Source organism: Diachasmimorpha longicaudata, chromosome 9 (genome assembly GCF_034640455.1).
Source record: "Diachasmimorpha longicaudata isolate KC_UGA_2023 chromosome 9, iyDiaLong2, whole genome shotgun sequence".
Classification (NCBI taxonomy): Eukaryota; Metazoa; Arthropoda; class Insecta; order Hymenoptera; family Braconidae; genus Diachasmimorpha; species Diachasmimorpha longicaudata.
In genome coordinates, this window is record NC_087233.1 from 7,009,503 (window position 1) to 7,031,760 (window position 22,258).

A 22,258-nucleotide genomic window follows, 5' to 3' on the forward strand; every position below is an offset into this window, starting at 1 on the left:
CCCGCCCCCCTCACAACCAGTAGCAGCTGCCCGTGCACCAGGGGATGGCGCGTACGAGACTATAATACTGTTGCAGTGGAAGTGTCAGAGCCACTGGGGGGTGTGGCGCGGGGGGGTAGGGAGGGCGGCGATGGAAAGGTAGCGAAGGGGTGGTAGAGGACTACCAACTGTAGTATAAAGGTTGAGAAAAGCTCAATAAGCGAATGAGAGAGACCGAGAGAGGGCGAATGGGACGTATGAGAAGCCGGCGATGTGGAAAAGTGAGACGAGGGTCACCATCCGTGAACGTTCGCACGTACACGCTGTGCTTTGCGCGAAAACCCGGGGGCCCTTGCCAGTTGATGGCCACAGTAGTGGTGGTGATGTGGCTGGGCAGGAGGGGGGGCCCAGGCCCCCCCTTTTCCCGCCGCCGCGCGGAGACAGTTCTTTTCTGTGCACCTCACCCCACCCCCAGACCCGTCGTGCAGCACTAATGCCGAATGGGAGGAGCTTGAGAGCCGAGTGCTGATGGTGGGGCGGAGTCGCGAGAGCTACGGGGTAGATTCCCCCGAATGCCACTCCCCATTTGTCGGTGGGTCGTATCAATACGTTCACATTCACACAGTCTAAAGTGAACTCTGGGGCGATGGTGTGTCGCTGATGGGCGAGGGAGAGACCGCGGTTTCGAGGGAACGAGAGGTAAACGGAGTGGGGAAAAAAGTGGGTAACAGATTGGCGGGTGGGGGGGTGGGGGGTTTCGGTATGGGAGGGTTGAGGAATAACGGAGGGCGTCGAACACCGCGAGCCATGCCGTCGCGGGGCGCAGGTCAGTCTGTCAGACAACTGCGTCTGTTACTCGGTTAGAAATATCCGCGTCGATCCTCTGTCCGCGCGTTAGCGGCTTAACGTTTTCATTACATACTCGGGTGTTACATTGTTAGTACGTGGATTTTTTTTTGCCATCGGTAAGGCAACAGTGGAACAAGTGGAGCGCCATTGGGGATAATTTTGTGATCGACGTGATTTCATGAGATGAGCGAATGAGTTTCGAGTGATAGTGCGGAAAATTGTTCACATTACTTGCGAGCTTTCGGCTGTCCAGGATCAGCGGATTGCATCTGGCTCGGGTCTCTTCGTCCGGCGATGATCCTGTGATCCAGAAATATCACGACTATCGGCGCCCGGTGGGACTCGAACCCGCGTTCACCGTGCGCCAGTTCCTCCGTGAGCGCAGCCACTGGCCGTTCCGTTATCCGAAATTAATTTAAAAATAAAAACGAGTGCGGAAGATCTGAGGACGTGGGTATAGGTGATGTTGCTGGAGTCGCGAGGTATCACTGGAAGGAAGAGAAACGGACTTACCCTGACGACATACGGGGGTGGTGGTGGTGGTGGTATTGTCGGCGGCGGAGGAGCCGGCAGTGAGGAGGACGAGGAGGAGACATCACGGGGTTATTTGGATGGTGATAAAATGCCGAGATGCGGTGTCGATGCAGGATCAACAACTGGTGTTGCATTACCCACTGGAATATCCGGTTGTGGAAGAGACGACGGAGACGACAGCTCCAGCCCATCACCCAACAATAGTTTGATCAATAATAACAATAATAATTGCAATTCGAATAGGGGTTGTGCTACGGATTTTAGTATAGCGGCGATTATGGCGAGGGACAGCCGTCAGCAGGGGATTCCGGTGAGCCAGCCGACGTCGCAGCAGCCACATCACAGACATCTTCAGCAACAGGCCGTCGGCGGCGGTAAACTACATCAACATGGTACGTTTATCACATTCGCATGGTTGTTTTGTTGATTACACACCGAACAACTCATGCGAACGAGTGTTTGTTGGGATATTATGATTTCTAAATGACAGCGATGTGTGCCAAGCCCGCATAACGCTCTCACAACTATAATCACGTGTAAACAAAGGGAGAAGAACGACGATGTATGCTGTTGGGTGCGGGGAGAATGTCGGAATGATGGGTATTCTTTACGATGACACGTTGTTTATGGAGTTTTGTGCTTTGTTTATGGAGTTGGAATTTTTTTTCTGAATTTTCAAAGAGTTGTGGCTAGATCCTGACACGTGGAGTGATGCTCCATCTGGTGGTGAATGACGGGAGACGGAGAGAGGTGGATTTGAGAATAGGAGAGGTCAATTTTGGGGGTGGGGGGGCTACTGTCGAATTGGATATTGTTTGGGATGAATGGACGATGACTTTGGAGAGAAAGTAGAACCTGGGAATGTGCCACTGAGTGTTTTGTTGGACGACCGACGCTCAAGTGCTCTCCGAGGACAATGAGATGAGGAACAAAGGAAAATGGAGGAGGGGGAGGGGGAGGGTGAAATTGACACTGGGGATTTGTGACTTGAATTTTGAATTTCTCGGTGTGCGATACTCATTTTCATTTCTTTTTTCCTTTTGAGACGAAAGAGGGAGTTTTCCGTCGGAAATTTATTAGGACGTCACGTCGTATAGACGGACTATTTTTCCAACTGCCCCTGGAACGTGTTGGAGATGTGACAATTGTTTTAAACTCATGTGCTATTTTTTCGCGAATCGGAGACGCGAAATTCCGGAAAAATCGGCACTCTGCACGCAGTCACGGCAGAAATCGACGGATTGGTTTCGCGTTTGCGAACAATTGCAGACGGATACACCTTCTGGCATTTGCTTTGGACGTAGAGAACAGATAATGGAGGTTTCAGGGTAAATTATAGAAAACTCTGCTAGGGAGACTGGACTTGCCACGTGGATTGGATAGCCATTATCCTCGTTTCGCTCTTGTCTGTAATTTATTCTCGATAACCCACCTTTCCGCGGATATGCTCACGTTATTCGTTCAAACACGCGAACACTCGGTGATCCCTAGTCACTCCTATTGCCGGGTTTGATGGTGCAAACACTGGGCGATCTTTGCTTTTATCTTCAATTGCGTTTTCAAATTGCTGGGTTTGTCTTAACGCTCGGTGATTCCTTTTTACTCGGTGGGTAATGGAGAATGACTCAATCGCAGTTATATTATTATTTCAATTGATCGTCTACTGGTTCATTAATTAATTCCACGAGACTGAGAATTTTCCGACTTTAGTTTCTCTGGAATAAAGAAAAATCTCATGGTACAGATTTTTTTGTAATTGAAAATGTAAAAATTAATCATTTAGATTATTAATTGGAGGAATTTAATTCAATTCTGGGTCGTAGGGATTCAATTTCTCTGCCAATTACACGATCAGATTAAAGAGCGGTCGAATTATGATAATTTGATAGTTTAATTGATAATATTTGATGTAAAATCAATGAATCAACGAATGTAATTCGTATTAAATGCACGAAAAAATTAATAAAATGAATTCAAGTGCCAAAAAAATTCTAAACTCATTGACTTACACTTCAAAACACGAGAAAAATGTCGTGTCCATCATCAAACATCTCGTTTTAACCGAAAATGTTTTTTAAAACACCAGACCATCTTGAAGACACTAGTCTTCACAAGATGATTTATGAAATTTCCCATGATTCAACTTAATTTTTGAAACACTCTACGACTACAGAGGGTCCTCTCTCAATACCTCGGCACGTCTCCTCGTAAATTACTCAGGCCACATATGTATTTCCTAAGATTTTATTTCTTGTATCTGGCTCCCTCTCATTTCGGCCTTTCTCACTTGCCGTTGTACGTCGTCGTCCTTTTCGTCAGTCGTTTAACACTGGCGTTGACGTTGTCGAATAAAAATACATTCGGATGTATAACTCAGACCACCAAGCGTGCCACCCGCGACGAGGGGGTCGAGGGTATATAATAAAATTACAAACTTTTCGCGCCAATTAAGAGATACTTCTCGGCTGACGGCTGCGCCAATTTAAATGACCATTTTTTACCCCCATTTTTTTACATTATTTTGATTATTCCGGGGCGAAAAGTTGAATGAATGAGCCGGGAGGAATTTTCGGAATAAATTCGAGAATTTCATTCGTAGTTCACTGGCTTCAGACGGTTCGGTGAACTGAATCCACTTGTTTGTTTCAATTATTGAAATTCTTGAAATGGCGACATGTGCTGGCGCTTGATTATTTATATTTCATTCAACAACTAAATAAAAAAATAGGAAAAGACTCCCTCTCCCCTATTTATTGCAAAAAATTGATGTAATTTAATTTTATAATTTAATCTGATTTGATTTCGCTTTCTGCAATTGCAATTAAATATTTTTCTCGTAAAAATACGCCGCCATATTTTACACTACGCAGCGGTGCACCACGAAAAGGGGGGAAGGGGCGGTTGAAAGAATTACACGTGACCATTGAATTTCCGGCGGTTCGGTGACGGGCTGTCATGTAAGTACTCCCAACTGGTGACTCCTTGAAAAATGAATCGGTGGATTTCGTGCTCGCATGAGTGTTAATCCCGCGATAATAATTCCAACAAATCACGGAGCTTAAACTCTTGTAAACAGTTATGAATATATCCCCCCCACAATGGGGATAATTTTTTAGTGGGGTGAAAAATATCGAGTAAACAAATACAATTAAATATAGAAAATGACCTTCTCATTGGAATTATTAGCGCAGTATGGTAATTAAACCGTATCTCGAGGAGAGTATTGTTCACCGAGCGTTTGCTGATCCTCAATAACAGAACAAATACAATTAATTAATGAAGAAAACCCGGGTAAGGAGGTCCATAAATATTTAATTGCACATAGTTCACGCATTGCCGTCTCCCGCGGCAGTTTTGACATGCTAATGTGCAACTGAAGGCATTAAAGTCCAACTCCCCGGGTAAATGAATAATTAGTGGGCTTTTTTTTTCCCCGCCGACTGGAGCGTAGGTGTTATTACATGTTTTACGGGTGAACTGTTTCCTCTGTCTCTCATTGGCCATATTTTTCCGCACAGCCCATCATTCGCCGTCTCTCGCGCGCTCTCTTCGCGCGAGCAATTAGTCCCGCCGCGCCTAATTGCGTTCGCGGCGCTTCCAACGTACCTATCGGCCTCCGAGAGGGGGAGGGGGGGATATTATTGCAAGCAGAGATGGGGTGAATTTCGAGGCTACGTTTGCTCCAACGGTAGCCTTCGATTCGACTCACCTTCGCTTCATTTCATGGCTCAATATATATATATTTTTTTTCTACTCGCGCCCTCGAATAATTCAGGGGAATTGGAAGATACTGAGCCGGTCCATTTTACCACCGATGAGACGCTAATTAGGAGCGAACCGTTGATATGTAACTGAGGCATGAATGAGATCTCTACGTCGTGTGTGTTTACTCGGGGAGACGCGTGACACACGACACGGGCCGAACGCGTGTGTGCGACGTACTCGTACTATTTCTGAGACCGTCGAAAGAGTTGATGGAGTGAAAAAAAAAAGGCACCCGGGGACTCCGTTAGGACTGACGACATGTGGGTGGAGGATGCGAGAGGAGATGTTTTTTTTGGGGGATTTTTTTTCGAAAATTTAGGATCATTTCTCACGTCTCTATTTCATTATCGTTAAGTGTCGGGCGAATGCTGGGGAAATGTCGGCCTCTGTGTTTAAGGGAGGCATGGGGTGGGGATTGTTGATTTGGCGGGGATCTAGGGGTATGATGGGGTGAACTATTGAATTTTAATACTCAATCATAATTATCCTCTCGTTTGATGTCTTGCAGAGAGGGAAGCAAGCGGATCGGGGGTGACGCGGGTGCCATCGGCTTCCCAGGACTCCGTGGATATAGAAGACATTGAGACTGACGACACCGGCAGCACCAGTGGCAAAGCGCCCTCGCCGACGACGAATCCACTGCTCCAGGAACACTCGAACTGCGAGGAACTCAGGCACGTGGTGTGCCACCTCGAGACGAAGGACCTGTGGGATAAATTTAATGAGCTCGGTACTGAGATGATCATCACGAAAACTGGACGGTGAGTTGATTGAGTGGGGGAGGGATGATTGAGAGGTTTATGGGGACACCGGGGATCAGTCGTTCATTCACGTGGGGATTGAGTCATGCGAGTCAGTTTTGTGGGGTCAATCGGCCCACTCGTAAATCTCCCGTGATTTCTTCCAGGGGAAGGGTTGCGCCACTACATCAGTCTCTTTCAGATCAACGGGTCGGTCAGGGAGATTTTCTAATTAAGAAAGTGATTGTCTCTGGAAATTGATATTTCCGGGTCGAGGAAAAAATATCAATTGGTAATTAATTAATAGCAGGTCATTAATATAATAAATTTGAACGAATAGAGATGGATTCCTCACGTGTTCGGTATTTTTTAATCTTGTTATCATTCAGTGATAAAACCTCGTTGATAAGTCAGTTGTGGAGTCCCAAGTGCCTAATTGCGCGTTGCGTGGCACATCCACCCCTCCAACCTAGACGAATAGAATCCCCCCAGGAGACAACAGAAAAGCACCTACAACAGCTTCCATTTCACCCCGGTTGGCCGCTCACTCGGGCGTCAGTAATTAGATCTACGTCGCGACGCCCCCTTCCTCCCCTCGCTCACCCCCAGCATCTTCCTTCCATCTCAGCTTGATTGCAGGATCATCTTGGGGATGTATAGGATAAATAGTTCCTCTGATGCACCCGCTCCTTGATGAATTACCCTTTTCACATTTTCTGGAGAATAAAATTGGTAAAAAATTAAATTTCCTGGAATTAATAATTCCCACGGGCACTCGAGGATTGGAATTTTTTTGCGAATTCTCTCCGCGTAAATTCCAGATATCTGGGCGTTGATATTTCACGGTTCGATTGTCACGTGGGCGTCGGCAGATCGATGACATTGATTCCAAAAATAAATCGGCAGAAAAATAAGGGAAAAATAAAAAAAAAAAGACCCGAATCCGGATAATTTTGCTTATAAACCATGGACCTGTATCTCGTCGCGTTCAATTCATTAACAAAAGACACCTTGATAAATAAATGCATTACTCACAAGGGTTGATCGCAGTAGTGAACGCCAAGGCGGGATGAATGCATACCGTAGTCGACAAGGACCGAGGAGAAGACGTAGATAAGATCGGCGGGTGTCCACCGGGTTTTAGTGGTCGACACAACGGGGGGGCCGACACGGTATTAATGTTTGCCTCGGAGGCAAAACATTCACGCTATAAAAGCCACCTATATCCCCAATAGGATGTACCCCCGAGGAGGAGTGACCGTGGTCGTGTTTGAAATGAGCCAAAAATGTTGGTATTGGTGAGGCCAATTCAACCACAAGTCTCTACCGCATGTGTATGTACAGATAAAGTAGTCTGTTACAACCTCACAATTCATGATGTCTACCACTGAGTAAGAGGTTACAATTGTCTTCAGCCCCTGGTGATTTTATCGCGACACCGTTTACGAAGAATTTATCTGGATGATTTTTCGAGGGTTTTTTTTATTGAAAATTATTGATCGAGAAATTCGGGGGAAAATCTGTCGTTGAATTACTGGAAGTATTATTCTCGTGTAGGAGGATGTTTCCGACCTGTCGGGTGTCATTCAACGGACTGAGGCCAGAGGGTCGCTACTCGGTGCTGATGGACATTGTCCCTGTGGACAAGAAGCGGTACCGATACGCCTACCACAGGAGCTCGTGGCTGGTAGCGGGCAAGGCCGATCCCCCGACCACTCCGAGACTCTATGTTCACCCTGACTCACCCTTCACCGGCGAGCAGCTGAGGAAGCAGATTGTCTCCTTCGAGAAGGTGAAATTAACGAACAACGAGATGGACCGACACGGACATGTGAGTAGAATTGATTGATTTGGGGGAAAAAATTACAAAATTTTTTCGGGAAGAAGTCCGGGGAATTAAAAGAGTCGGGCGCCACTGGTTGAGAACATCTCCGATGAGAAATCTATAGATTTAATCACCAGGAGTTACCAGACACGTCCTCAGACGTCTCAACAGACTGGTCTGCATTGATTACTACCGGATATTTAATATCTCGCGATAATTATAGACCAGCCGGGAATATTCCCCGAGTCTTCTTCATGTCCTGGGTGTTAAAAGTTGGAATATTCATGATCAGAGCGGACCGATTGTTACAATTTTATCACCAGACGAGTAATCGATTGCCAACAGGTCTACGACCTTTGGTTTGGAATTCAAACTGTTTTGTCGTTCCCCTGTAGTTTCTCCCCGGTCTATTTAAATTGGTCGCTACCGATGTAAGCGATTGCACTTTATCAAGGCTTATTGCGGGCAAGATTCTCCTTGTACCTGTAATGATTTCCATAAATTCCGTATTTTTTCCCGCCGAGATTGTGTTACATTTCTTGACAGAATGGCTAATCGGCGATGTTGCCGGCTGAAATCGCGCCTATTTATTTGAATATGAGATCACTTCACTAGGCGCTGGGAGAAGACAAGGAAATAATTGCCCTCTGGATTTATCCTCTCACAAGGAGTCAAATTTCCGATTAAAATTCCAAATCACAGAAATTTTATTCCCATTAAAATATAAACCACTGTCTCGTCGAGTAAGAACTCCCGGAATATTTTTTTTCCGGAGAAAAAAACCGGCAAATGAATTATTTACCGCACAAAAAAATTTCGTCGGGGAATTTTCTATTCCAGAATTAATTGAGAACTCTTGACTCCCGAAATGGCTCCGCCCCGCGGCTATAGTGAGACAACCCCACCGTATCACCCCCTAAATATTGTTCCACTCGAAATATCCACCCGCCCGAATGGATCTTAATCAGTGAATGGAGCCGGGCAATAAATATTTGACAGACTTTTGTTTTCAGTCTCGCCATTTCAAAGATTCTCACAATAATTCAGTCTCCCATTTACCGTCGCCCAGAAATCCAATAAAATTCCACTGAAAAATAAATACCGGAGCACTGACGTGCACTCCCGGTGTGTTCAAATATTAGTCTGTTTATTTGGTAACTCGATTTTTCAAAAAATAAAATAATAATACAGAGCACGAGGGGAAAGTGTTTCCCCCAAAGTTAAACGTCCCATCAGCCTGAACGTTTCACACATTTTGTTAGGCCCTTTGTCCATGTTATTTCCATTAATTTATCTCTCCCGCTGCCACAAAAACACACGTGGATCCATAAAATTCAATGATATATTCTGATATTTTACAGCTGGTATTGAACTCAATGCACAAGTACCAACCTCGCATACATCTGGTTAAAAGACTGGAATCAGGCGCCAAGGACCCGATCGAGGATCTTGAGCGCGAGCCACACAAGACCTTCGTATTCCCGGAGGCCATTTTCACCGCCGTCACCGCCTATCAGAATCAGCTTGTAAGTTTTATTTACTCCCACTTGATTTCTTCCTCTCATATCCCACCAGCTACTGTTAATACATTTCCCCCCTGCGTCTCCTCACCCCCACCCGCAGACCACCATTTTATTTATTTATTTATTTTCATTCTTCAAAGCCCATCATCCAGACTCGTCCCTGAGTCTTTTATTTTCAATCTTCAAAGAGGCAGAACTCTTTGCCAATCCTTTCCATCATTCTTTTTTTCAACAACCTTCGCATGAGGATGAAACGAGAGAATTAATTCGCCTCGGTCAAGAGTCCGAAATCCAGTGGGGTGGGGGTATACCGTCCGGGGGTGCAGGAGGTGCCTTCAGACGTTGACGAAAGAGTTATAATGCAACCGGTGAATTTTTATTTGGGTATCGTATCCATATGCGATTTGATGGAGGACGAAATTGAATTCTTTGTGGGTCTCGATGATTCCATAAGGTACCGGCGGTTAATTTGGGCGGTCGGTGGACTGTCGAGGGAATCGTTTTATTGGAGAGCAACAAATTCAGGGAATAGTGAACGAATAAATTTTTTTTCTCGGGAATTTTGGGACAATATTTATTTGGGTGAAGTACAGATAATTTATAATTGTTTTTTAAATCGATCTGAGCCCTGAAACGTGAATATCAATATTAACAATCGAATTAGAGTTTAACAGCCTCACTGATCTCGTTCTCTATTGTCAATGGTTTCCTTTATTTGTGTGGAGGCATTTCCCTCGAGCCCCCGATGCCAGCAAACACCAGTGAGCGATTCTTTTCACATCCCCCTACCCCCCTCACCGACATCCCGATTCACCACTTATTTCCTCCTTTTTCTCGAAACGATCGTGTCAGACAGCAGGGTCCCCTGTATTACCATATTTCACTATGGTCGTTTAGAAACGTTAGCGTCTTGTGTGGTCCCCACCGGTCCCGTCGACGTCGACATTCCCCGGGTGCGTCTCGACGTCCTTACAACGTCACAACCAGCGATTCAACTTCATCGCGACAGTCTTGTGACGCATTAAGTTACACCAGAAATTTTGGGAATTCAGCTGCGTCTTGATGAATGCTACTGTAAAAACTTTGTTTCACGGGATATTGTAACGGATTCAGTGACATCTGCGGGTAGAAAGTCGTTCTCGAGGCGTAAAAATGACTAGAATGTGAGTAATTTTTAGGGAATATTAGGGGAGATTCCCCGGGGGTTGAATAATTTTTAATGTAATTAAGAAAATAGTGAAATGACTCGTGAGGAAATTTCCAACGAATTCAGAATTTTTCCAGAAATATTCGAGGGAACGTCTTCTCTCGTGTCTATTTCGAGTTTTTTTATTTCGACTTTCGTGCGAGAAAAAAAATTCTAGCTCACTCCGTTCAGGCTGTCTTTCATCGGGGAATGGATGCGCCCGGAGAAAATAAAACATCGCCGAGAGAAAGGTGAAAATCGAGTGAGCAAGTAGCGAAACGGGTGGTCCAATGGGGAATATATACACTTCCTCTCCGACTTGTCTCTTCTCGTCTCACCGCGACGGGAGCGCGCCACTACACGACGACAACGGTCTTAGCTGTTGATGATGATGATGAGGTGCGAAGAGATGCTCCGGCAATTACCCACGCACACATTTTCTCCGGGTCCAGTTGTCTCGGTTAGTCTTTCTCCGTCGTCCCGGCCTCACCGGCACTCCCCGTCTCTCTCGTCATTATCTCCGCGAGCGGTGGACCCGAGGGGAGTGTTCGGGAGTGCGTTTCTATCATCTAGCTGTGCGAAGATAGAGTTCGGACGTTCACCACATGACAAATTCGTAGATCTCCGAAAATAGATAACGAGGAAATTCAGATTTTCCGAGCTGCGGTTATATTTAATGATCGGTATTTCAAGGAAAATTGAGTCCCCATAAAATGCAATCGATCAGATCCTCATTATCGATTCAATCACCAGATTGTAGCAATGTAACATTCAATATTTCACGTCAACATTAACTAATTAAAATAGATTAGACCTGTCACAAGTAAATGAATCGAAATTTTTAAATATCATTTCAACTCTAGTCGCTCACGAGCGCTTTAACCCCATCCTCATGGCAGTTTGCACGTCGGCATTTCGTCTTTTGGATTCACGAAGTGGCCGGTCGTTTAACAGGCTTTTTTGTTGCCACTTCCCGTAAGGTTTAAACCCCGAGGAGGGACCAGAGCGACCGGGGGGGAGAAAAAAAAAAGTAACGAAGCAGTACGAAACGAAACTCGAAAAGTGTAAAAGAAAGGAGGACGTATCGTTGCATTGGCTTTTTGCTTCCTTCCTAAAGCTCCCATAGCTATTTCACACAGATATTCACGTGTGTACAGCCTCTTCCTCCCTTCCTCCCCCCTCCGGACACCCCTGTCCGCTCATAACGACCTCGCGACCATCTCGATTCGTCTTTCTCGCTCGCGCCACGTCATAATTCATAACTTAACTGCTCTCGCTTCCCCGCTACGTTCTCCATTCTGAGATGCACTTTTTTTCCCCCCCTTTCTCACCCTCTCTTTTTATTTCTCGCATTCCCTCGGTGTGTCTCTTCTTATCGCTTGCGATGCGTCGTCGGTCCTTTTCACATCTTTTCCCCGCACAATTCCTCCTCACTAACCCATTATCCCAGCTCTCAGTCTCACATACACACAAATTCGTTATGGTAAATCGACTCCGGTATTTCTCATTCTCTTCGGGGGCCACTGTGCGACGCGCTCGTTAATCTCGAATTGCCATCGAAAATAGATTCACTCGACTGCACTGATGCGCAGTCGAATTAATCCATTAGGAGGTAAGCGGATAGACAATAAATGAATGGGGAAAGGATTATGGTACCCTTGAGAGAGGGAGAGAGAGGGAGAAAGAGAATGTGCGAGAGTGTTTTGGTGAATTAATAAAGGTAAAGAAATTTTTAGTAACAATTAGACCTTCAGGGGGGAAATGAGGGAGGAAGGGTGGTTTTGTCACAAAAATTAGTCTCCAAGTCTAATTTTTCTAAAAAAACTTGACGTTTCGTCCCTCTAGAGATTTAATTTTCATCCAAAACTGATTTACGTAGAATAAAATCTGAAATGTCATGGGTGTGACGCCCTCTGTATCTTTCTCACCGAATGAATTGAATAAACTCATCAATTTGATGGAAATAAAGTTCATTTGATCCGAGCGAACAGCTCCTCTGGAAACATAAATAATTTTTCATCATTTCGTGTCTCTTATTCACGATTTGCGATAATTTCGAGTCGTAATTTCGAATTTTCTGGGAGTTTTATTCTTATTCCCTCGCAAACGAGTCACTGTAATGAATTAATTCAATCAACCATTCTCCCGTCACCTCCATTTATTTCAATCTTAACACATACATGTGCTCGTCACGAGTCTTGCCGTCGGTTGGCCCAGCGCCAGCTCAAAACGGCCCTTTAATCTGCCTACCTGGAGGGAGAGACACTTTTCCAGGTCGCGGCCCACCATTACGTGTTCACCCTCGAGGCAGGAGTCAAAGGGCTCCTCTCCCAAACGCGCAGAGAAAAATTCAATAAAAAATCCCACTACAAAAACCAAAATTACTAAAGGAAATGCGGCCAAAAAAATCAGGAAAAATTTTAATGTTTTCGTGATTTGCCCGGGAATTTACTCAGTTTCAGATTTTCTCTCCCCCATTTCTGTAAAAATCCGCGGAAAATTATTTCTCTTGCGGATTGCGTGAACAGTTGCGCAATTTTTACTGAATATCTCTTCGTGTATTATCCTACAATGTTGCGGTAAACGGGCGTACTTTGGTTGGCTGTGGTCGTGGGGGAGGCTTTTTAGTGACCTCCGGGCGTCGGCATTTGCAACACGAGAGAAAACATAAATAATCGCGTTCAAATGAGACAGGGAGAAAGGCAGGCACTCGGAGCCACACAGGATGGGGCTACCATCGGTGATACTCTCGGAAGTGTTTAACTTTTGCGCTTCACCACTCACCGCATGCCGTAAACAAAACTAATTCGACAGGCAATCGATGGTGCCTTTGTTGCTTGCACATTTTTTCAAATAAACTGTGGGAAAAACCAGTGAAATAAATAAAGTTTCTCGAGAATAATTTTTTCCCACATTCCTATCCTTCTTTTATAAAAACAATTAAACAGAGAATCTCAGGAACTGAATTATTATGGCAAAATTGGATTTTACTGGTTTCCCTCCCTTCATTGTCAATTAAAAAATATTTAGAACTCCACACGACAATCTCCCGTCGGCGCGGACTCCGGAGACTCGTCAGCTGAGAAATCACCACATCCAGATAATTGCCACTCGATCCTTAACCCACCCCCGCAGCCCATTAATCTACTTATACCCCAGGAAGAACTTTCTTTCCTCTCGCCCGGGACAAATGCCCAGTAGCCCGTCAATTTGACAGGCACTTGAGGCCTCAGTTGCCCTCCTAAGGACCCACCACGCGCCCAAAGACCTATTTCTCCGCCCGTACTTTGTGTTTGAACAGTAAAACGAGCCCGCGAGTCTGTTCGCTTTACGTCCCTCAGTCGGAAGCTGCCAAAGGGAATGAAAAAAGAAAATCGTAGAAAGGAAGGAGTGACGAGGGAGAGAGAAAGAGAGCGAGAAAAAAAAAATACTCCTGGATGACGACGTTTCACTGAGGGAAATAAGACGCGTGAAGTGCGGGTGGTCCAATTACCCTGTGCGTTTTCGCGACTAGTGGCACTAGCACGTGCACTACGTCTCAGTAATAAGACTCTTTCCACCCGAAAACCGCGAGAAGACGCAAACGTGCGAGAAAGAGAGTGCGATGGATTGCGGGTTGAGGGGCGGGAGGAGGTCCCGAGCCCTCGGGTTTTAGTTACGATTCCGCTGACATCATTAGCCAAACATCTGGCCCACTTCCCTGGCTGTACTACGTGTGTGTCTATCCCCGATATTCACATATGCCCACCCTGAAAACACCACTGAGGACTTTATGATCATCCGCTCGGTGGAGAACGATGAAGCGCAACGGGCACTCGAGGGGAAGAGAGAGGGGGTGAAAAATATTGCTGGTGGGCACTTTGGCCTGTGTCTGCGGCTCTTTGATGAAACCAGGGGAAAATAAAAGGCCATTTTCACAAGCAAACGGGATTTATGCCGTCCGAGAGGTGACAGCGTCAAAGAAAATTTTTAAGACGAGGAAAACACCGCGAAGATGATCGTCAAGAGTTTACGGCTTCGTTGACACTACCACCAACTGAGCGGTTGGCCCACTTCCCGGTGAGGAGCTGCCCCTCGATTTATAACGGTGTCTGGTATCGGTGATTTGGGGTTTTTAGGGTATGTGAATGTCCGTCTGCATTCGATTGGCTGATGATTATTGAAGACAAAATATAGTACATACAAATGCGAAATTATCCCTCCCTCGTGTACGTCTTCCGTGACCTCTCCAACACGCCAACTCCATAAAATTGAAAAATGCCCAGTAATTTTCACCACCATTATTAATTCCCCTTAAGCGATTCAAGGCTGACTAAGTAGATTAACAATTTCTCATCCACTTGTTTACCCCGAAGGTGCAAAGAGTTGCACTTGAACTGGCCAAGGCCACCTGTACATCCGCTGGATATTTGTCTCTAAAGTTCTCTCGCACTGGGTGGGCCCACGAGGGTAACGCAAAACACCCGTGAGGGCCACCAGTCTCCTCGGGCTAGTGTGTAGAAAGGGACTTAGGGTGGGTTTGGCGAACACCCACATGTATACACTTACGTATGGCTGCTTAGGCTGAGTAGTGCTCTCTCGCTCCCTCGTCTTCATCATCCGCTGGTCTCACCCGTGTCTCTCTCGTCGTGCCCCTGGGATATTGAACGAACGCGTATAACTCGACACCAGCGTGACACTCCAGCACACGTATAAGCCGCCAGCAAGGTCTCGGCTTCCTGAGATCATGTGTAACTCCATCTGTGTCAGCGAATCAGTTTGTGAAAAATAGGTTTTTCATTGATGAGAAGCTAATTGACTTGTTTCACTGATAGATGAAGATGTTTTACGCAGTTATTTTCGTTTTATCTCACGTACATAAGACAATTATCTAGTGGCTTAATTTTAAGACGTCACTTGACTTGAGAAGCATTTTTTTTCTCTCAGAAAGTCTTGACTGAATTAAATTTGAAAAAAATATCGAGGAGCGTTGACCATTGACACTGCCATGTCTTAAATATCTTAAAGTGGGTATAAAAGATGTCGGCAGTTGTCTCTTTGTCTTAATACACAACTGAGATGATTATTAAGCTGTTGCTTTTGACGCTGCCATGTCTTAAATATTTTTTTTTTAATATAAAAAAAAATTGAAGTCACATTTTGGAGCGGCTGTTTTTTAAGGCACCAGACAAGGGGATTTGTTAAAATCTATTCAGTGAGTAATTGAAACGATCGTTACACAATCTTGATTCTTCACCCTATCGACCCTCCTTTATCACCGTGACAGTAACCCTGCGAATTTTCTCGCCCCAGTCCCCCTCTAATTTTACGAGCCGTTGACTCTGGATCGATTTTAAAGCACCAATTGTAAAAAGAGAAATGGCAACCAGCAACAGTCCACTCCGTGAATCACGAACCAATATCCCCCGATCACTCGCCAAATTTCATCATCACCGCCATCACCCAGTCACTTCCACCGAAAGATCGAGTCATCAGAATTCCGGGAATGCATTTGGGAAGTCCTAAACTGTGATGAATTATTGGGGCATTAGGGGAATGAGTTACCGATGTTTCTCGGTCCATATTTGTCGAAATAACGCAGGAGAATAGATTCACGGTGTGAGCAGGCGTCGGCCGTCGTTTGGAAGCGATACGGATCGTTGACGCTGTCGCGACGCAATCCCGGGGCGAATTGCCATTCGACGCGCTACCCGACGATAACAAGGATCGCATGGTAAAGGCCAGAGAGAGAGACGAACGACCAGCACATTTTCAAGCCTCCCCTCCGCACTCACCGAGATTCACAAGAGAGAAATTCCACGGGTAATAAAACATTGTCGTGGATGCAATCGTCGTTCCAATTTTATCACCCCACCCTCTACCTCTGTTACTTGACTTTTTACGATTCTCTATTTATTCATTTCCTCTGTCCCACGGGAATTTAGGATTTTTTTTTCCTCCTCGAAACGTCAATCAATCGTTTTATCTTCACTTGCAGATAACGAAACTCAAGATCGACAGTAATCCCTTCGCCAAGGGCTTCAGGGATTCCTCCAGGCTCACGGATTTTGAAAGGTGAGTTCTAGTTCTGTCATAGATTTGTGGAGGAATAATTTGTCAGTACCATTCACTCGGAGCAATTAATTATTCAACTCCGTCAAAACTTCTCGATGCTAGGGACAGCCCTTTGCTTCACAACAATGCGATGATCAATTTGGAAATAATCATTGCACAATTTATCGCGGCATCTGCATTTCCTGTTGCATTGATTCACGGATGAATTTAATGATGACAAATGTCAGAGACGCGATAGAACGTAATAATTCAGATTATAATTAAATTAATCACTGTTTTATTCTAGTGGGTAGTGACTGGTAGTTGAATGTTACGAAAACCATCTCATCATTTATCCAATTTGATAGATTTATAGGCGGTCAGGGTACAGTAGTACCTTTGAAGATTCATTAGCCAACGCTAATTGTTGAACGATCTCTAGTAGTCGTGATGTAAGAATGACACAGTCGACGAAAAATTCATGAATATCATTTGTTCTTCGCGGAATTCGATTGAGATGTTGTGGATGATGTATAGTCCCTCGTTTATTTACCTCGGGATGTAGTGAATACGATTGCTTCAGTGAATGTTAAAAATACCAGTGATGGAATGCTTCGATACTTCCGAATTCTTGAGATTATTTGACAAGTAGATCAATATGAAGATAAATCATAGCTTCACAAAGCATAATCGAGCAGTTATCCTTTCAGGGAGACAATGGAGTCGATGTTGGCAGACCAGCAGTCGATGAGGTTCCCCCATCGGTTCCCCTTCGAGATGGATCAGCTCCAGGGTGCTGCCAGCAACCTCACGCTGGAGGAGAAGGCCCTCTGGGCAGCAAGATCCCAAATCCTATTGCGAGCAGCAGCGGCAGCAGCAGCAGCAGGCCCCTACGCCCAGTTAGTCAGTCCAGCTCTGGTGTATCCAGGGGGTCCAGCTGCTGGTACGAGTCATCAGCAGGCGCAGCATCAGCAACAACAGGCCCAGCAGCAACAGCAGCAGCTGGGCCACCTCTGGTGGGCGTCGTCTCTGGGTCCAACTCTCTTCGCAGCAGCTCATCATCAGCAGCAACTAGCTGCCTCGAGTTCCCAGCAGAGTCCACCGGGCCCAGCAGCCCCAAGGCCCATCTATCCGTCTGCCCTGGCCCTATCCCATCACCGTTTCTCGCCCTATCCAACAATGGCCGGGCGAAAACCCGTTGCACCAGCCGTACCATCACCACCATCATCATCACGACGTGCAACACCATCACCCACTGACAGCCTCTACCGCGAAGCGCAGGATCTGTCGCCCTCGTAGTCGTTGAAAATAGATTATTTTTTACCGTAAAACATTCCTCTGAGGAATATCTCGGGGTGAAAAGTGAGAGATGATCGAATACTGGAGAATTCTCTCGACACCTCTGTGTATCATAAGCTGTACATTTCTTTAATTATTAACGATCATATCGGATTATTGTTATTCGTTATTTATGTTCTTTGTCATATTTCCTTTGCGACTGCTGCATATCTGTTAAATTATAAATTCACAAATGGCAATCGAGGATTGAGAATGTGACTGTTCAGTTTAATTGGCTAATTGATTTATTTAAAACATTGAAACTGATTATCACAGCTATGAAGAGAAATAGTGCTAGAGTAAAGACGTTATTATATACATATTGTTAAAACAAAAAATGAGAATGATAAAGATGATGCTTGTGTTTTGAAAATGCATTATATCCATTCAATCGCTGTGCAAGCTGCTCCCCTTGTAAATAAATTCCCCCCGAAGGAAATAAAGAACGAGGAAAAAGGATAAGCAAAGGCCAGTTTTTTTTTCTTCCTTTTCTGAAATTGTTCAGCCTTGTTTACCACAGCTTGTGATTGTTTCTTGGTTCTCCTTTGTTCAGATCGATTTATCAACGGACATGTCCAGTACAAAAATAACCCTCTTCATTCGTGATGGCGAGTGATTCGTTTCGTTTGTAGTTGCATATATTTTTAAGGTATAATACAACCGTTGGGTAAATGTTGGCGGAACAATTTGGCTGTGCACCGGCTACAGGATATTCACGTTACCGGAGCTGACTCCTCTACCTCTTCCCCTGATGATACATTCGCTATCACGCGATCCACCAGTGCGCACTACTATTTGCTGAATAAACGAATTACCGATTCTCGAGTGAATGGGAAACGAGCCACTGACGTTTGGAAATTCTCCGGTGGAGACGAGCATTCAGGGGGATGAATGGTCACTGGCAGATCGATATTCAGATGACCGAATACATTGATATCGATTTTAATTTCGTTAAATGGAATTACTGACTATTTTTTACGGCGCAATGACTCTGGCTGACTGACTTCGCTTCCTTTCCCTTCGTTTTGTTCCTGAAAAAAAATCACGATTACCGAGTCAACCATTACAGCCATCACTTCCGTCAGCATGTGTTCCTTGGAGATAAGCCGGGGTGTGTCGTCCACAAGTTATATTCTCCATTCGTGTAAATCATAGGCTGCTGGAGCGCGTGAAAATCCGCAAGTTGAAAATTACAGCTGCGTTGAAACTGGCACTGCACTTTGTGTTCGTTGTAAGTCAAGACCCGAGAGCGAGAAGGAGAGAGGTTGGAGGCCATTACTGGACGTTGAATTAGCCCGGTGTCGACGTAAATATCGAAGACGTATAGACCTTGGCCCCGGGCCCATGAAACAGCCCCCATCCTGAATCCCCCCATCTTTTTCTTCATTAATTTCATCCTCTTATTTTCCGCGGGATTTTTTTTCCCCCATTCACTCCGCGTTTTACTCGTTTTTCGGGAGATTGACGATGGCCGGAGAGTGAAAAAAAAAATACCGGTGGGATACGTGGGAATTAAGTAGCGGCAGTTTTAATGCGAAATGAAGGCATTATAAAGCCATTAAGGGCTTCTCCACCTCCAGTTGGTTATGTGGCGCTTGGTCTCGCGCTTGCGTGCCAATGTGCATCAACTCTCGCCTTTATTTGAATACACAAAACATTAACGGCTTCGTCAGTGTCTGGGGTTTACTCGTGTGCGTTGGGACGAACCCGGGGGATGAGGAGAATTAATAAATTATGGAAAATGTATTGAAACGGGACTGCATTCTGCATGCGATGGAGGAACTTATGGGACGCGGGTTAATTAAGTACTCGGGGTGGACTGTCACTTGGGTCCTGTCCACTTTTCGCGGATTTTAGTACGCGAGAATTGCGGAGAGAAGAAATTCAACGGAGTTTTCACATTTTCCGGGAATATGGGGAAAATCCGGTGATTTTTTTGCTGATTATTGAGGTGAAATTGGAAAGTCTCTCGATACAAACGATTTTACGGTATGTAATGCTGTAAATTTATGGCACATGGTAATGATTATTATCGGCCTGAGCTGTTGAGTCTCCCCGAACTAAAAAAAGCCAATTAGAAAAATGAAGGGGAGTGAGAGAAGGATGGGACGAGGGGGCAAGGGCCAGAGATGTTTTTACGTGGTGACTCTCGGCGGCATTCGCGTCAAGACTAATAACAACTTGGTTAACTGATGTGTGCTGCACCTCGCAGCCTGATGCTCATCCAGCGTGTCTGTTAAATCGTTAATTACCCTTCTGGAAGGGGAGCGTCAGCCAGGAGACGGAAAGACATCTCCGCGTGTATGTAGACACCACGACTTCGTGTTACGAGCTGAAAGAAGTTGGGAAAAAGGAGATTTCAGGGGGAGGTAAGGGGGTAGATAGGAGCTGTAAGAAGAGTGATCGAGACTTCTTGTGCTCGTGGGACCGACGCTTGAAACGCCCACTTCCGGCGAAATACTGGGCAGTTTTATTCTATATCTCTTCTGTGGATTGCGCGGGCCTCTCCTCACTTTGGATTATCATGTTTGAGATCGGTTGGATTATTATGTTTATCGAGCAAATGCGGGAAATTTTTATTGAATTTGGGAGGACAGAGGGAGAGGAATTTTTTTATTGAGAATATTCTCATCAGGGGGAATTCATTCAGACGAGAGCGAATTTTTTAGGGAGAACAATTACTGAATTAGACATTTAAAAACCGAAATATTTCCGTTACGACGCACCGAGCCATCAACACACCTCCACCGCTCGCTAATTCATTCCATTACATGCCCCCCCTCCCCCCCCAGCAACAAACGGCTAATTGGCGATTGCATGCCATAGATAGAATCATACCCAGCGAGTGGAGGGGGTAAAAATGGGAGACCCGAGGCTGGAGGTTGGCGATTGAGCCTCACCTAGACCTGAGCATTAATTATGCCTGCTTCACAGGTGCCAACAAGCCGATTATCAGCCCAACGATCCGATCAGATGGTGGCGCTGAGGATTGTGCGCGTCGACATTCTCCAGATAATCAAGTGGGTGGTACGTGTATCTGTAATAGGCTGGAATGTCGAGTATGCACATACGTGTGGGGCTTTTCGCGGAGTAAAAATGGCCGGTCGGCTTTTCTCGATATTTTTTTTTTGGGTCGCAGAAAAAATTATTGTCCCCTTGACACGACGGAGTTACGAATTTTTAATTAATTGACAATTGAAAATATTGTAATCTTTTTTTTATCTCTCGCAATTTTTCATGGAATAATTCCTCATGTGATGGAGTCTACTGATTTTTTTTTCACTTTCCAGCGATCTTTTAATTTACCACAAGAGTCGAGCTACTTTAATGCATGTAATTCCCGTCCGGCGTTATTTTCTTCCCCTACGGGGGCGGGAAAATGGCGGGCTATGGGGTAAGTATCGATTCGCTCCGACGATACACACACTGAAATCGTACGTATCCACGTTCATGTTTATGTGACAGGGAGGACTGAGGATGAGGAAAACACAGCTGCAGGTAGTCTCGTGGAGTTCTGAAATAGGATATCTGGCGATTGTAACGCGTTTGAAAATACCAGTGTACGTATTAATTGTTGGAATTAATTTGCCAACGCCCTCGCTGGACCGTTGGCATTGGCCATTTAATACCGGTATAACCGCGATGCGTGTATGTGTATTTGTGGTATTTCAGGGTGTACATTTGCATGCCAATTACAGCAGCGGATATCCTAAATATGATTCCGCTGATTTTACCCGGAATTTAAATCCCATTCAAATGTCCCTTGCAGCTCGTTCCACCCAATTATTTTCATTCGCGAGTTTAAATTCATTTGCATTATTTAGAAATTGCGATACGAGAGCCGGAGGGAGTGAAAATTCAGCGAGCAATGAGAGAAATACGAAATGTGAATCGAGAGGTGCCAACGACATTAAAATATTATTTTTCCGATTTTTCAGTCCATAATTTGGCCTTTGAATCGATCGATTGATCGTTACGCGACGCGGAAATAGGGACGAGCCCTCAAATCAAGGGATCGATGTTAATATACTTTCTAAATGAAATTTAGTTCTCTTTCAACGGAGCGAGACAATAAATCCCAGTCTCCCGGTGATTCATAATCGCTGGGGTTTTCATTCTCGTATTTTTATTGGGCTGATGAGATGCACGTGGTGGGTCGTGTGTTTGTGTAACGAAAGAGGTAAATGAATGAACATATCCCCTGTTGGCTGGCTGGTACCCTCGAGGGTAGCTCGAATTTCAGAGGAAAAAGGACAACGAATTTATTCGCGATAGACTCGGGGCCTTAGTGCTCGTTCAGGGCAAACTCTGGGGCCTCGGTGGGCAGCTCTCGAATGTCGTCAAAATTTTCAGACAAACATTAACAATGCTCTTGTCGGCCAACAGTCCTTCCACTGTTCCACTCGTCTCGGTTGGTACCGGGGGGACATTTTTGCTCCGGAGAATGCATTGATGAAGGTGATTTACGGTGCGTTTTGACTGGGTG

At 45.2% G+C, this 22,258-nt stretch overlaps 1 protein-coding gene across 2 annotated transcripts; it reads left to right on the plus strand.

The window, feature by feature from the left end:
• Window positions 1-785: 785 nt before the first annotated feature.
• On the plus strand, window positions 786-18,251 carry LOC135165900 (T-box transcription factor TBX20-like). Of its 2 annotated transcripts, none has more exons than XM_064127691.1 (6): window positions 786-1,754; window positions 5,636-5,888; window positions 7,425-7,698; window positions 9,054-9,218; window positions 16,379-16,455; window positions 17,133-18,251. In XM_064127691.1, the coding sequence occupies exons 1-6, from the start codon at window positions 1,292-1,294 to the stop codon at window positions 17,731-17,733; spliced, it is 1,833 nt and encodes a 610-aa protein (XP_063983761.1). In that variant the 5' UTR covers window positions 786-1,291; the 3' UTR covers window positions 17,734-18,251. The 2 variants fall into 2 exon arrangements, with proteins under 2 accessions (XP_063983761.1, XP_063983762.1); XM_064127692.1 differs by having other exon boundaries at window positions 17,145-18,251.
• Window positions 18,252-22,258: the final 4,007 nt, after the last annotated feature.

Coding starts and splice junctions, on each gene's coding strand:
- LOC135165900 (XM_064127691.1), top strand. CDS start 1,292: ATGTTGCTGGAGTCGCGAGGTATCACTGGAAGGAAGAGAAACGGACTT. Junction 9,219..16,378: donor CCGCCTATCAGAATCAGCTT/GTAAGTTTTATT, acceptor CTTCACTTGCAG/ATAACGAAACTCAAGATCGA. Junction 16,456..17,132: donor AGGCTCACGGATTTTGAAAG/GTGAGTTCTAGT, acceptor ATAATCGAGCAG/TTATCCTTTCAGGGAGACAA.